The following is a 14,148-nucleotide window of genomic DNA, read 5'->3' as shown; positions in this document are numbered from 1 at the left end:
GAGGTGGAGGGAACAGGCAGCGCACGCTGGGCTCGGCGCGCGCAGGTTGCACAAATGTGCACCCCCTTGCGCGCGCCGACCCTGGATTTTATAAGATACGCGCGGCTACCCACATCAGAAGAAAACAACAAACAGCTATCAGACAATATATATAGAAGGGATGCAAAGAGTAAATATACTTGAGTGGTCAGCAGTAATGGCACAGAGAAACTAATAGTCTCAGAGAGGTGTCTGCAAGCTTGACCGGTGTGCCCTGCCATCATAGGCTTAGGACCGCCCGGACCATTCAATCATCCACCTTTAGTTCAATTAAATTTTTTAAGAGAAGATTTTTCAGACTTGCAGACACCTCTCTATTATTGTTAAAATCAATACTGCCTCATGAATTTATAAGAGGGACATTGTCGGCATGTCAGGACGCGTAGTACTTACTGTATTTTTGACGGCTGTTTCTGAGCGGTTCCTTTTACTAACGCGGCTGACGGAGCACAAATGTCGAATTAATAATCAGGACATCAAAGCTCCCATGGTGCAGCACTGCATAGATTCTGGACACACATTTAGTGATTTGAAATGGTCAGTACTGGAGCATGTACGTTCCTCGTGGCGAGGTGGGGACCGCGTTAATATCCTCAACAGAAAGGAAAATGAATGGATTTACCGCCTTAACACCTTGGAACCAGAAGGGCTGAATGATAAAATAGAGTGGTTCACAATGATTTGAAATACACTCAGCCACAGTAACAACGTAAGCACAGTTTTTGACGTCAGTAGGAATGCCCCCAAACGTCATGATTTTGATTCGGAGGAATCCCTTTAAATATGGCGGCACCATAGCCGCTTCCCGCGTTAGTAAAAGGAACCGCTCAGAAACAGCCGTCAAAAATACAGTAAGTACTACGCGTCCTGACATGCCGACAATGTCCCTCTTATAAATTCATGAGGCAGTATTGATTTTAACAATAACAGAGTTTCAAAAGGTGTCTCCTTTATGCATTGTATAGCGGAGTATTACTGACAGCCCTGCTAACGTCAAGTCCACAATATCGAAACTGCCGCGATTGCAAGTATGTATCTTTCCATATTCACAGTGACTGAATTAAGTGACACAAAAAAGTCAATAATATAAGGATGAATGTTATGGTATGTTCTTTATGTTATGCAGATTTCCACAGTGTTCTAGCAGTCTCTCTCTACAAAGTACAGCCCTTGAAGAAGGAGCCTTGCTCCGAAACACCCCGGTGTCGGCGGCTCGAGACTGACTGTGCAAACATGAGATAAGTGGCGTTCGAGAGAACGCAATACCGTGGACAATAACACAATTTAACCATCTTATTGAGGTACCTAATGATTAGAAGCCAGTTTAAGGCTCAGGGGCACGATAGCAGAACCTAGCAGGTTCGCATCGTATGAAGGTACACTCAATCCTCATCTATATATAACATGTATTGATTTACTGTATTTAGTTTCATGTTATAGACATTGGGTTCTATATTTTTGTACCTACAGGAGAGGCATCTTGGCAACTCGACAGCCATTTTTGGAACCAGTTTCCATGCAAATGCTTCCTATTTGTAAAAGACCACAAGGAGATCTTGTGCTGATTACGGTGTGGTGCCACACCATTCTTTGTATGAATTAATGAACATAAGAATTACCATACTGTGTCAGTCTGTTTCTAACTGTGGCCAATCCAGGTCACAAGTACCTGGCAGGATCCCAAATAACAGATAGATTCCATGCTGCTAATGCCCAGGGATAAGTAGTGACTTTCCCCAAGTCTACTTGGTTAATAATGACTTATGGAGTTTTCCTCCAAGAAGTTGTCCAAACCTACACTAACTGCCTTAATTACATCCTCTGGCAATGAGTTCCAGAGCTTAATTGTGCATCGAGTGCAGGGCTGGCACGTCCCAATAGACGAACTAGGTGGTTGCCTAGGGCGCCAGCCATTTGGGGGTGGCAAAGAAGAGCCATGTGGGGCTGCAAGCACCACCCATCCTACTTGCGGCCAAGAGAAGCACAGTCTCTGTGGGCCAAGAGTGGTGCCTCTGTTTCTGTGTGTGTGAGAGTGAGAGAGGGATTGTATGTGCACAAGAGAGAGAGGGAGCTGTGTAAGGGTGCGTGCGTGAATGAGACAAAGAACCAAAGTGTGTGTAAGAAAGAGAGCCTATCTGAGTGAATGAGGTCGGGGCCGGAGCTGCGGCCTGGACCGGGGGGGAGCATATGGCAGAAGGTTCACCTAGGGCGCCTAATACCTTGCACTGGCCCTGATTAAGGGAAAATTATTTTTCTCTGATTTATTTTAAATGTGCTACTTACTAACTTCATGGAATGTTCTCTAATTCTTGTATTTTTTGAAAGAGTAAAGAACTGATTCATGTGTTTATACTCTTTCTATTTCACTCCTTTATGGGAGTAATTTTCAAAGCCATTTACATGCATAAAAGCCAGTTTTATGCATGTAAATTGCTGATCTAAAACTGACCAGGGCTCAGTGTGTCCAAAAGTGAGTGCATAGCCCAGTTTCGCATGTACTTTTACACGCACTGAGGAGAGATGTTCCAGGGGGTGGCGTTGGCACCTGCGCACATACTTTGTTGTTTATAAACATCCGCATGCAAGTGCATAGGCTTTAAGTTATGGCCCCCCCGCCCCCGAAGAAGAAGCGCAACATTACGCGAGTGAACGTGTGTGCGTACTCGGCCAATCGCTAGAGTATTTCCAAGGCGAGTTTATATGCTTAGATTCGCTCTCAAGTAAAGGGTGCATGTACAATGCACATGGAAACTTTATGCTACGCGGGCTGTTTGAAAACATCCGCCTATAAGAAATAAGCAGCACGTCACCGTTTACGTCCCAATGCATTTGTAGGCCTGTGCCTTCCATTTTGTACTACAAATACCAAAGTGCATCCAGAAAGGTGTAACCCACAAAACAAAAGCCCCCTAATTTTAACTCTGGAACCCGAGTCACTTGTTAGCTCTTCCCTGTGCCATCTGAAAAACAAATTTACGTGGAAGGGTAGGAGCCAGCCTAGTGCTGCCTACAGAGAAATGTGACGTTTTACTGGTCCGGAAAAAGACGTGTTCCTTTTTTTTTATCCGAGCTCAAGCCCCAACACATTGCAAAATAGCCTTTGAAAACCTGAGTGCCTAAAGAGGCGATGGGCTTTACCTCCAATTCTTTAACCCGCTGCAGGATAGCGTTGTGTTCGTTCTGCTCCATGCTGAAGGCCTGATTTGAGAAAAGAATTAAAAGAGACCGCAGTGAGAAAATGTAAGAGGTCTTCACGCTTACAGAGTGGAGTGGTGTTAGGTTGAGCAGCCCCAGGCTGGTAATTGCTGTGTTGCAAGGATACAAGTCATGTGCAGGTGACACTGAAGGGCAGAGCACATTTTACCACAGGTTTCCATGATGGAATAGTCAAGTGCTGTTTGGAGTATTGGACTTTTCATGCTAGCGCACGTAGCTCCTAGCCCCAAACACTTGTCCACTGTAGCCAGTATATACCAGTGCTTCCACTTTAAAGTAACAGTCTGAAATATGCCTCAACTCGTGGAGGGAATGAAAGTCAACTCTGAGATACAGAGGAGGAGGAGTTTGCCATGTGGGACAGAGGGAGCTCTGACGCTCAGGAGTCCTCAGTGTGGGACAGAGGGAGCTTGGGGGCGGGGGGGGGGGCTTAATTGTCTGGGGTCAATCCCTCCTATTTTGGGACACATCTGGGATTTAAGGCTACAGTACCTGCTTCCTCTCAATGCAAAGACCAGCAGACTTGGAAGATTAGAAGCATATAAATCACTGCACCCAGCACCATCCCCCAGCGCCCTGTATCACCAGTGCAGAGTACCAGTGATTATGAAACGGCTTTTCTCGATGGTCAACTCCACCTTGTTTGACATTCTTCCTGTCCTGTGGTTGGACCCTGGACCCCCCCCCCCCCCCCCGCATACTCACCTTTTGCACATACTGATACAGTTCATCTGCATTGGAAACATGATCCACTTCTGTTTTGCCTGCGCTGTGCAAGATGGTGTAGAGGACTTCCTCATATAAGAGATTGCGCTGTGGAGAGGAGAACAGGAAGTCACAACTAATACAGCCCCTGCCGCTGCCACCTCTCCCGGCGCATGAGAACTCAGCTATGACATGAATAAAATCCCAAGATCCGTCTGGTTATCATCGCAATCAGTAGATTCCTCTCCCCCGCCCCCCCCCCCTCCCTCCTCACCTGTACGGAAGGCGAGACCTCCCGAGCAGGACTCAAGTTTTTGCTAGGGTTCTGCGGGGCAGCTTGTGATGTGGGTTTCCGCCTGTACCTGGCCTGCAGAGAAAAAAAACCCCAAAAACATTTCTGTCACTGCAGGTCGCTGACCCTGCATGAGCTATTTATTAAAAGGTTTTGTATACCGCTTTTAATTGAAAAATCGTATAAACAAACAATAAAAGCATTTCTCCTACAAAATACAGAAAAGCTAATGAAATTCTTCTTGGGATAGTTTCCTAACTCGAGGATTCTAAACTAGCAGTTTACTTACATCACAAAGCATTCTGGGACCTGTCATAGTAAGTCCCAGAAAGCTGGGAAAAGGCCAGGATCAATTTCTGGCAGATATTGTTAGGTTGAAGACTTTGAAAAGATTTAGAAATTGATATTTCCTCTTCATCCAGTCAGACCAGTCCAGGCGAATTGGTTATGTACACCGCCCAGCAGATGGAGACAGAAATCAACAAATTCGCTGACATCACCCCCTTTATATGCATCCATGTTGACTGCACCCTGCCAGTATTCTCTGTCTCTAGCAGATGGTAGGTGAGCATCCCGTGCTGTGGACTGAGACCTGGTAGGCTGAACAGGAAAATTTGGGAACATCTCTTGAGGTGAAAGACTAGCTCTCACTCCCTCAGTTGAGCAAGGTCTGCAGATAGGATTAGAAATTAAAAAAAAAAAAAAAAAAGCAGTGGCAGCTCCTGAGGTGAAATTCTTGAGCTCCCTCCCTCAGTTGACCAGATCCTGGCCAGGAGACTTCCAGGGGTTGCCCGCCCCCCTTTGTTTATTCTTCCTCCCCTAAAGCCTTTCCTGTACTCAACTATGGTGAATAAAGTAAACAAAAAAAAAAGATCTGTGAGAACAAAGCAGCAGCATACTGGGAGACTGGGAGTGTTCAAGCTGCCTCAGAGCGACAATTCCCGGGTGAGTCGCATAAATACTTTGTTTTAAAACCACGGCAGTGCCTTTGTTGGAATCATTGGCAACAGAGACTAATGGTGGAGCCAGGAAGAAAATGGCGTTCTGCACTACGTGCGGCCTGCAAAAGCCACTATTGGAAGGAGCTTCAAAACTGTGCTGCAACTGTAGCAGGGCCTGAGGAGAGCTGTGTGGCAGCGACCTGGAGTCTTCAAGGGAGGTGGGGGTCAGTAATCGTGGGCTCAGCCAGGCAGCCTCTATCCATCAGGCTCCGAAGTTCAGAAGTGGGATTGGCAGCCATTTTGGGACTGCAGGGAAGTGAAAGAGAGCTGGGGCCTTCTTCTCTCAGCCCCGAAGGCCCATGTGCAGGTGGGCATTGCAGGAGATTCATCAACTATGGTCTCTGGCATTGCCAAAAGCAGCAAACTGGACAGAGTAGATGGGCCTTAAGATACTTATCTCCTGTCATATTCTGTGTGTTTCTATGCAAGCCCAAGGAGTTTGTGATACTGGAGAACCAAAGGCTTCTCCGCTCTTGGCTGTCTCAGGAAGGAGGTGGTAAAATGCAGCACAAGGTGAAAGTACTCAGGAGTCACCATCTTGGCCCGTGCTCTGTCCAGTCACAACTGTTTTTAATATGTAACTGGACAGATGTATAGCAAACAGAGCTGTGGCTTCTTGTAAAGAAAATTTGATGCCGCTGTTGCCAAATTAAAAGACTTTCTCTGCTTCTGACCAATTTACTATGGGAGGCAATTTTTGCAATGGGACCAAGTCTGCAGGCGCTTTTAATCTGCTGATTTTTGCACGGGTTTTCAAACCAAAAAGGATGCACTTTTCGTTTTGAAATTTTCAACAGGTACAAGGTATCCGTGGACCATGTGCCCCTGCTTCCTGTGCAGGTGCTTATTTTACGGAAAACAACACACGTACAGTTGAAAATGCAAATCCTATGTGCATTATTTCCCTCCCCCAGGAACGTCTGATCTCAAGGCGACTAAAAGTAAGCCCAGTGTAGAACAATGCATGCCTTTTTACCTGCTTTGAGGGAGGACGGGTTTTCAAATGCCGATTAATACAGATAAAACACTTTCTTACCCATGTAAACGGTTTTGAACATTCGCCATGCGGAGGGCAATTAACACTTGCGTCCACTCTGAATGCAGAGAGCGCTCCCTTTATCTGAGCACAATTAGGCAGCAGATATGGCTTAAGAGAAACCAATCACCCGTGAACATCCGCCTGTTCTCTAAATCACTTGATTCCTGGGGTAAAACTAAACTGCTAAGACTTTACTTTAGTACAGTCAGACTCAGTTAATCCACAGACACTCATAAATTGAATGTTTTAAATTTAGATTTTACAAGATATTCAGAATAAACTAAAGTGGTGGCCATGATAGTCAACTTAGATGTGTGGGAATAAAGGATAACAAACAAGCCTGGGATACAGTAACTTTCAGAAAAACACAATCTTCCATACATATTAGAAGAATCGTTCCCTGTACGTACCTGGATCATTCCAGACTCCTGGGCTTACGCATCCATGCCAGCAGTTGGAGACAGAGAAAATTTAACTGACACTGCTTGATAAGAACTGGTGCCACCTGCAGTTCCTCAGTATTTCTTTGTCTCCAGCAGATGGTGGCTGGTGCATTCACCTGCAGTTTCTGGTGATTTTTTTCGGTCTTTTTTCTGTTTCTTTTGCTCAGGAGCATTTCTCCCAGGGGTCGGGTTCCCTGGTGGATCCTTCCCTGTTTGGTTAAGGTGAATGAACTGGAGGTCGGTGATCTTTTTGTACGCTCGCTCCGGCTCCCATCCGTGAGATGCAAATCTGGTGGTCCAGATCCCTCCCTTCACGAGGCCGCCTAGGTGGCTTTTCAGCTCAGGGCAGCTGCTTTTTGTTTTTAGGGCTCTCTCTTCTAGCTTTCAGAACTGCAGGTGGCACCAGTGCTTATCAAGAAGTGTCAGTTGAACGTTCTCTGTCTCCAACTATTGGCATGGATGCATAAACCCAGGAGTCTGGAATGATCCGTGGTACTACAGGAACGAAAATTAGCAGGAAAGAACCAATTTTCCTTTACTAGTTCGGCATTCTGTGTACCTATGTGAATAGGCATGCATGGGTCAGCCAAGGTCTGGCTATATGTAATATGAAACATCAACAGAAGTTGCAGAACTTAACCCAGTAATGACAGGTTCTGATATTCATCAATTGCCCAACAGGGCCCTAGGCAAACCTTACAGCTTTGCACCCCTCAACCCTTCCCCCCAGCCCCGACCACCTCACACCCCAGCCCAGCCCATGTGCAATTAAAAATTATGCATTTATAATAACAGATTTTACATAAAAAAGGACATTCAAAGTATACTTTTCTAAGGTAAAAATATCACGTACAACATGTATATTTACAGGCACAGCTGGGGGGGCCAAACAGAAAACCCTGCGAAGACCACACTTGGAACTCATATGGAATTAGACCTATTGTAATGCATGTTGAGTGGGGACTTGGTGCACGAAAGCTTTGAGCAAACTGAATTACAAAATACAATATAGTAATCCTCCCATGCCAAAACAGCAGCCATACCTATGAAAAGGGAGCACTGCAAATATACACCAGGCCCTTTTAAAAGCATCAATACACCCTTTATTAGGAAGACAGAAAAGGCCAAGCTGCTATAGATCCCTACACAGAAATTGCACGACAGCAGAATACCTCACCTTGGTCACACGTGCAGGACATAGACAGACTCTCGCCAAATACAGAATAAAGAGACCATAAAGTATAAATAGAAATGTGCAGACAAAAACTGAACTGGAAACCACAACAAGCCAGGTTCTTTATGCAGTGCAACAATGGAAGAACAGAAACATTACCATTCCTCATAAAATATCAAACAATAAAACCAAGATATAAGAAATAGCAATAATAGCAAAACCATAGTAATAAAAAGAATAAATATTTAAAAACAGCTGAGAAACAGATTAACATCCAATAATTAAAAACTCACCAAAAAATATTTATAAACTCATGCATCAAATAACACCCAATGATTAAAACTAATGTAAACATCCCCTCCCCCTGGAATTCAATAGTGTAGTCGGAGAGAGAATGACTGCCCTGACAGAGATGGAGGAGCTCAGAGCCGGAAGTGGCCTGGCGGCGTGACGTCCCGAAGGATGGGGTTCAAACACTCCCTCAAAAGGGAGGCCCAGACGAGGGCTTTGCCATCCATCAGGGAAAGAATGTAGTCGTTTAAGTGGCATCATCTGGAAACAACGCTGCTTGGAGGCAAAAGTGCATGTTGCACTGGTTGAGGAACCCTCGACAGAGTTGAAGCTCCCCGGAATAGCGGGGAGGAGCTGGAAGCAGTATAATGGAGTGCATGGGAGGTGCAGGAACGATAGGCACTGGTGTAGATGGAGTCGGCATGTCCACTGAAACAGAGGAGTCTAGGTGGGCACTGAGGTGCTCCATAGTGAATGTTAGAGCTTCGAGAATCCGATGCTGTTCTGAATTTTCTGGGCCAGGCCTGGAATGGCGTGCAGGATGGAGGTCTCTGCCGGGTCCATGGCATTGACAATTTGTTATGTTGGGTGGACCCTTGGACCGAGGGGGAGTTGATGCTACCTGTGGGGAGGAGCCTCACAGGTCCCCACCGTCGGTAGGCGAGGCTGGTGGAAAGCAGAGGTCCAGCTGGAGCTTCACCACTACCAGCCCACATTCCCCTTAGGTTGTGCCCTCAGGTGCCGGGGCCAGCTGGACTTAGGTGGGGCCTCTGCAGAGATGGAAGTTCAGGTGGCAGAAGCTAAGTAGGCTGCACACCGAAGGGTCAGAGACAGGCAGTGAAGGCCGAGGTCAAGATCCAGGCAAAGGTCGAGGCAGGCGGCGAAGCTCGTGGTCAAGGTCCAGGCAAAGTCGAGGCAGGCAGTGAAACTCGTGGTCAAGGTCCAGGCAAAGGTCCAGGCAGGCGGTGAGAAGCAAACGTCGATGTCCAGTCTGAAGTCAAGCCAAGATCAGTCCAAAGGAAGGAAGGAGGAAAGTGAGGAACACGGAAGGCAGGAACTCAGGAATGGCAAACCACTGTTCCAGAAGGAATAACCCTTTTGCCAAGACACTGGTTCAAGGCAGGGACCATCCTTATATAGTCCCTGGATGATGATGTCCGAGGAGGGCCATGGGGCTTTTCCTGCCGAGGGGCCATTAAATCCTGATAAGAGGCGCGTGCGCGTACCTAGGAGATCAGTTGCAGGAGTGGAAGTTGGTGGCGCCCTATGCCGCGAGGCTCGTCAGCGTTGGGGGCACCTGAGCTGCGTTTAATTCAGGGGCTTGCGGCAACAGAGCCGTGGGGAAGCAGGCACACAGTCGCGCCGAAGCTGCCTGCAGTTCGCAGGTTCTGGCAGCATCTGGTGAGTGAAGCCGCCTGCGGGGCTCCACGGGCAGCAAATTTAACATGTTCGAGTGCTGGTAATTGGTGCTATTTGGGCAATTTACTATACTGTAATTGTAATTCAGTTCACTCATGGTTTTCTGAGGGTCAAGACCACACCCAATATGTTTTACAATAGACCTAAGTCCAGATAGGTTCCAAGTGTCTTTTTTGCAGGGTTTTCTGCTTGGCACCACAGTAGTGCATGTAAATATAATATGCATGTTGTAAGTGATATTTTTATCTCAATATCCTTTTTCATGTAAAATCTTTTATTATAAATGCATCATTTTTAATTGTGTGTGGGAAGTTCAGGGAGCGGTGGCGCCAGGCTATAAGTTTTGCCTAGGGCACCTAATACCCTTGCTCCAGCCCTGCCTAAGTTAATGACTTTAGTCCATTTGATTGATTGTTACACCTTTTTACACCTGGAACCGTGCTCAGAGGCAGATTAAGGAAGCCCCTTGTGGGATTCAACTGCTTTGTAGAACAAATGCTGCTTGGACCAGAAACCGGGGCCTCTGCTCAATGTGCCCCCTCCTCTCATTTGCATACATGGGGGAAGGGGAGGAGGGGGCCTTTCACCGCACACCCTCTTCTCCCTCTGCCCTCCTCTGGTCACTGTGTATCCTCCTCCAGCTCCAACACACAGGAAGCCTGACCGTGTGCACCTTCCCCTCCATCCCACATGGGGAAGGTGAGGGGGCGGACCCTGTTACTGCACGCCCTCCCCTCACTCCCACTCATAGGAGCAAATTGGGGCTATCACTGCATATCCTTGCTCCCCCCCACACATGGGGCGGCGGGGTTTCAGAGTTATATAGTCTCAATTTTTGCTGTCAGAAATAAAACAGAAGGAGCTCGTACCTCTCGTCTGGTAAACCGGTGCCCAACAGACGCAGATGGGTCCATCTGGAGAAAGAAAACAAGAGAAAGGAAGACTGTGACGTTCTGGACTCGAAGGGGGAGGGGTTTCTCTTGCTAGACAAGAGTGCTTTCCCCAGGATCAGAGGCAGATAATTCAGGGGCGAGGCAGGCCACAGAGCGTGGCACCCGGAGGTTCATGCAGTTGGTCAGGGCAGGACAGCTGCTGGAGCTCGGGTCGATAAAGAATTAGGGGACATGGTCCAAATATTCCACCTGCTTGCAACGTGCGCGGGCCCTTCACACTAAATTTCAAAGAGAAACTTCCTAGATGTTACACCTAAAACAGGTAAACTACCCGGGCATTTTCTCTTTGAAAATCAGCATAAAGGGCGTGCGCTATAATAGCCATCACCCACCCACCCACATTTTGCAACTACATGGATTATATGAAAAGTAGTTTCCTCTTTGGATTTCAGCACAGAGTACAAACGCAAAAAAAAAAAAAAAAAATGCAGGGGACCAAGCAGGGGAAGATAGGGCATTATTAGGGACCTTCGTTTTATCAGCGGTTAATGTAAAGAACAAAAAAACCGGGGGAAAAAAACACGAGTCAATTTTCCCCACTGATTTTTCTCCTGTTTATTTTTTTATGATAAACACTGAAAAATTCTCAGATAAAATAAAATGAAAACTGAAAGCAAAAGTCCCCGAGTATTATACCTGTGCTATTTTCCTTCCCTATCCTTGGCAGCCTCCCCTCCTCTGAAAACGCTTTCTTGCTGTCTGGCTTAAAGGCCTGCACACCATGGAAGCCTGTGGGAAACTTTTTAGCTGGACCGAGAAAGGCGATTTTCAGAAAGGGAAGTCTGGGTGTGTTCGTTTAGTATAACCCGTTTTAGGGGTTGAGGCCAATTTCAAATTGCACCCCCCCCATCATTGCAAAGCCCATGGGCACTCTTTACCACCATGGCCCTTTGTACAAGCTTGCAAAGGGAAAGTGCAGACGTGCCTTTGCTCTGAAAGCTGCTGCCGGCGGTGTAAAACACCCTCAGACATTTGCGGATGCTTTTTCCTGCAGCTAGATTTTCCATGAAAAGCAACATGCGCAGGTTTGAAAATGCCGTCCACACGCGTTTATTTTTCATCCACCTTCCCCCGACCTAAAACACGCTCCCAGCCCCCCCCCCCCCCCCCCCCCCAAGGATACTTTTAGTCAGGTTAAGGTTGGGCAAATTTAAGTCGGGCCCGTTTTACCCAGGCATGCCAGTCTTTAACCCAGATAAATGGCTTTTGAAAACTGCCCTCCTCGTCCAGGTTTCCCAGCACAAGGACAATTTCATTGCCTCCAGCATCCCTAGAACGCGTCACTCACCCAGGGCTCTTCCTGGAATATAACACTACGGGCTCCGTATGCATTACTGCAGCTGGAACTCCCAGCCAAACGTAGATGTGCCCAGAATACTTACAAGGCCTACATAAAACTAAAAGGGTAAACTATAAAAGCATGATTATATTAAAATCCGCAGTGAAATGTCAGCATAGTAACTGATAACAAAACTAAAAATGAAATGGCTTATAATGGGAAAAAAAGCTGAAGTGGTATTTCAGCCCGAAGGAATGCGGACAGCGGATCAGTTGAATCCTCCAAGATTTTTTTCCCTCAAGATTTAAGTGCCTTTTCCTAGCAAATCCAACTTACCACCAGCAGAACCTTCTTTCCAGGACAGTGTCCTCAAAAGCTCATGCTTCAATACATTAGTTAGTCTATGAGGTGTCACCCGACTCCGGTCACTTTTTGCTACATCATACTAACACGGATATCCCTGTGAATACCTTACTTGATCAGAGAAGGTGAGAGTACCGGTTCCTGGACAACTATTCACTGGTTTGATTCTCACCCGCCTCGGTCACATTTCTTGATCTATAATTACCCCCACTAGCAGGAAATTCTTCAAAATAACAGTGAATTAGTGATGCAGAATAGCATTCAATTAACTCTGATTTTAATGATTAACTAATTTTAGTCCGGTTGCTGGTCATTCACTAACATTAGTCACCTAGTTATCAAATGTAAAAGACACCTAATAAATACATTTAAAAACCCTAATCACATTTAACAACCCTTACAGTTTTCAAGACTTCAGCAACTCCACAAATTAAGATGCAGACAGAAATGCAGCAGCGAGATGGGAGTTATCCAGTCTTTTGCCTCGAGTGCCACATGTATGATTATATATATATACCTGTTGTGAAAGGTTGTATGTGTGCACTTGGTGCAAAGAGCTCCTGGCTCTCAGAGAATGAGTCCAATCTCTGGAGGCCAGAGTCGCAGACCTGGAGAAGCTAAGAGAGACAGAGTGGTATATAGAGGAGATCTTCAAGGACATAGTAGAGAGGTCTCAACTCTGGTCAATCAGCCCTTCTGCTGCTTTGGAGGAGCAAGGACACCTGGCAGGAGAGCATCACCTTAGTCTGGAAAAAGTGATCCTGTAACTAGGACCTTCCCTCCAGGTGACACGTTATCCACTCATACCAAGAATATGTCTCCAGGAGTCTGTGCCCATAAAGAAGGAGTTAGGATGGCCATTATAGTGGAGGATTTGATCATTAGGCAAGTAAATAGCTGAGTGGCTGATGGGAATAAGAATTGCTTGGTAACTTGCCTGCCTGGTGCAAAGGTGGCAGACCTCATGCACCATTTGGATAAGATTTAGAGAACGTTGGGGAGAAACCAGCTGTCATGGCACATGTGGGTAGCAATTACATAGGAAGGTACAGTATGGAGGTTCTAGAGGCAAAATTTAAGCTCTTGGGTAGGAAATTTAAATCCAGAACCTCCAGAAATCCAGAACATCCAGATAGGTAGGTTCTTAGGTAGGAAATTGAAATCCCATAGATGCTCCCCGCTCCACGCACAGGACCCCAGAGGCAGACTAAGCTTCAGAGTCTCATTGAGTGGATGAGGCGATGGTGCAAGGAAGAGGTTTTTCCTTTCGCACGGATCTAGCCGCCATGTGGAGACCCCCTTTTGGAAAAAATCGATCAGTGGAGAGGTTCCCAATAGATTCTAGAGGCTTCGCGGATAAAACTTGCCGAGTAAGCTCAAAAACAATTAGTATTTGGCAGGGGCGGCAGCCGAAGCTCCGACAGCAGCAGCTTGTCAGGCCCACCACATCACGTGATCCTCGGGAAGAGGTTTTTTAATTTGTTAGTATCCAGGGAATCTTCTGGTTAAGGGGGAGCCTATTCTGATGGGATGGGCTCCACCTTTTAAACTAGACCATGGAGGAAAGACAACAGTTATTCAGCAACACCTGGTTTGGAGAAAGATATCTTTAAAGGACACTGGCAAACCAAGAAAGTTAGAAAGTCCAGATAAAAAGGTGGTAGTAAAAGCTGAAAAATCCCCGATGTATTCAAATACAGAGTGCCCAGATAAAAATTACTCCAAAAATGTAAAGACAGAGCAGAGAGCATGCAGATAAAAATGACTTCAAATTGCCTGCATCATCTGATAATAAGCAGGTGGAAGGTACATATAAAAATAGAAATACAAATAAGCCTACTTTAAAATATCTGTATGCAAATGTCAGAAGTCTGAAAAATAAGAATGAAGAGTAGAATGTATTGAGCTAAAAGAAGATCTAGACATAATAGGCA

General features: G+C 46.1%; 1 protein-coding gene across 3 annotated transcripts in view; it reads right to left on the bottom strand.

Moving 5' to 3' along the window:
- UNC13D (unc-13 homolog D) overlaps window positions 1-14,148 on the bottom strand; it is a 109,390-nt gene that overhangs the window by 73,404 nt on the left and 21,838 nt on the right. For all 3 annotated transcript variants that reach the window (XM_029600484.1, XM_029600481.1, XM_029600482.1), the window contains exons 2-5: window positions 10,489-10,533; window positions 4,235-4,327; window positions 3,961-4,068; window positions 3,178-3,237 (exon numbers count right to left, since the gene is read on the bottom strand). In XM_029600484.1, the coding sequence (XP_029456344.1) occupies window positions 3,178-3,237; window positions 3,961-4,068; window positions 4,235-4,327; window positions 10,489-10,533 (306 nt within the window). The remainder of the gene's footprint in view (window positions 1-3,177; window positions 3,238-3,960; window positions 4,069-4,234; window positions 4,328-10,488; window positions 10,534-14,148) is intronic.

This window comes from Rhinatrema bivittatum, chromosome 4 (genome assembly GCF_901001135.1).
Source record: "Rhinatrema bivittatum chromosome 4, aRhiBiv1.1, whole genome shotgun sequence".
In the NCBI taxonomy this organism is placed as follows: Eukaryota; Metazoa; Chordata; class Amphibia; order Gymnophiona; family Rhinatrematidae; genus Rhinatrema; species Rhinatrema bivittatum.
The sequence above is the reverse complement of the archived record's forward strand: the minus strand, read 5'-3'. Positions and strand labels throughout refer to the sequence as shown.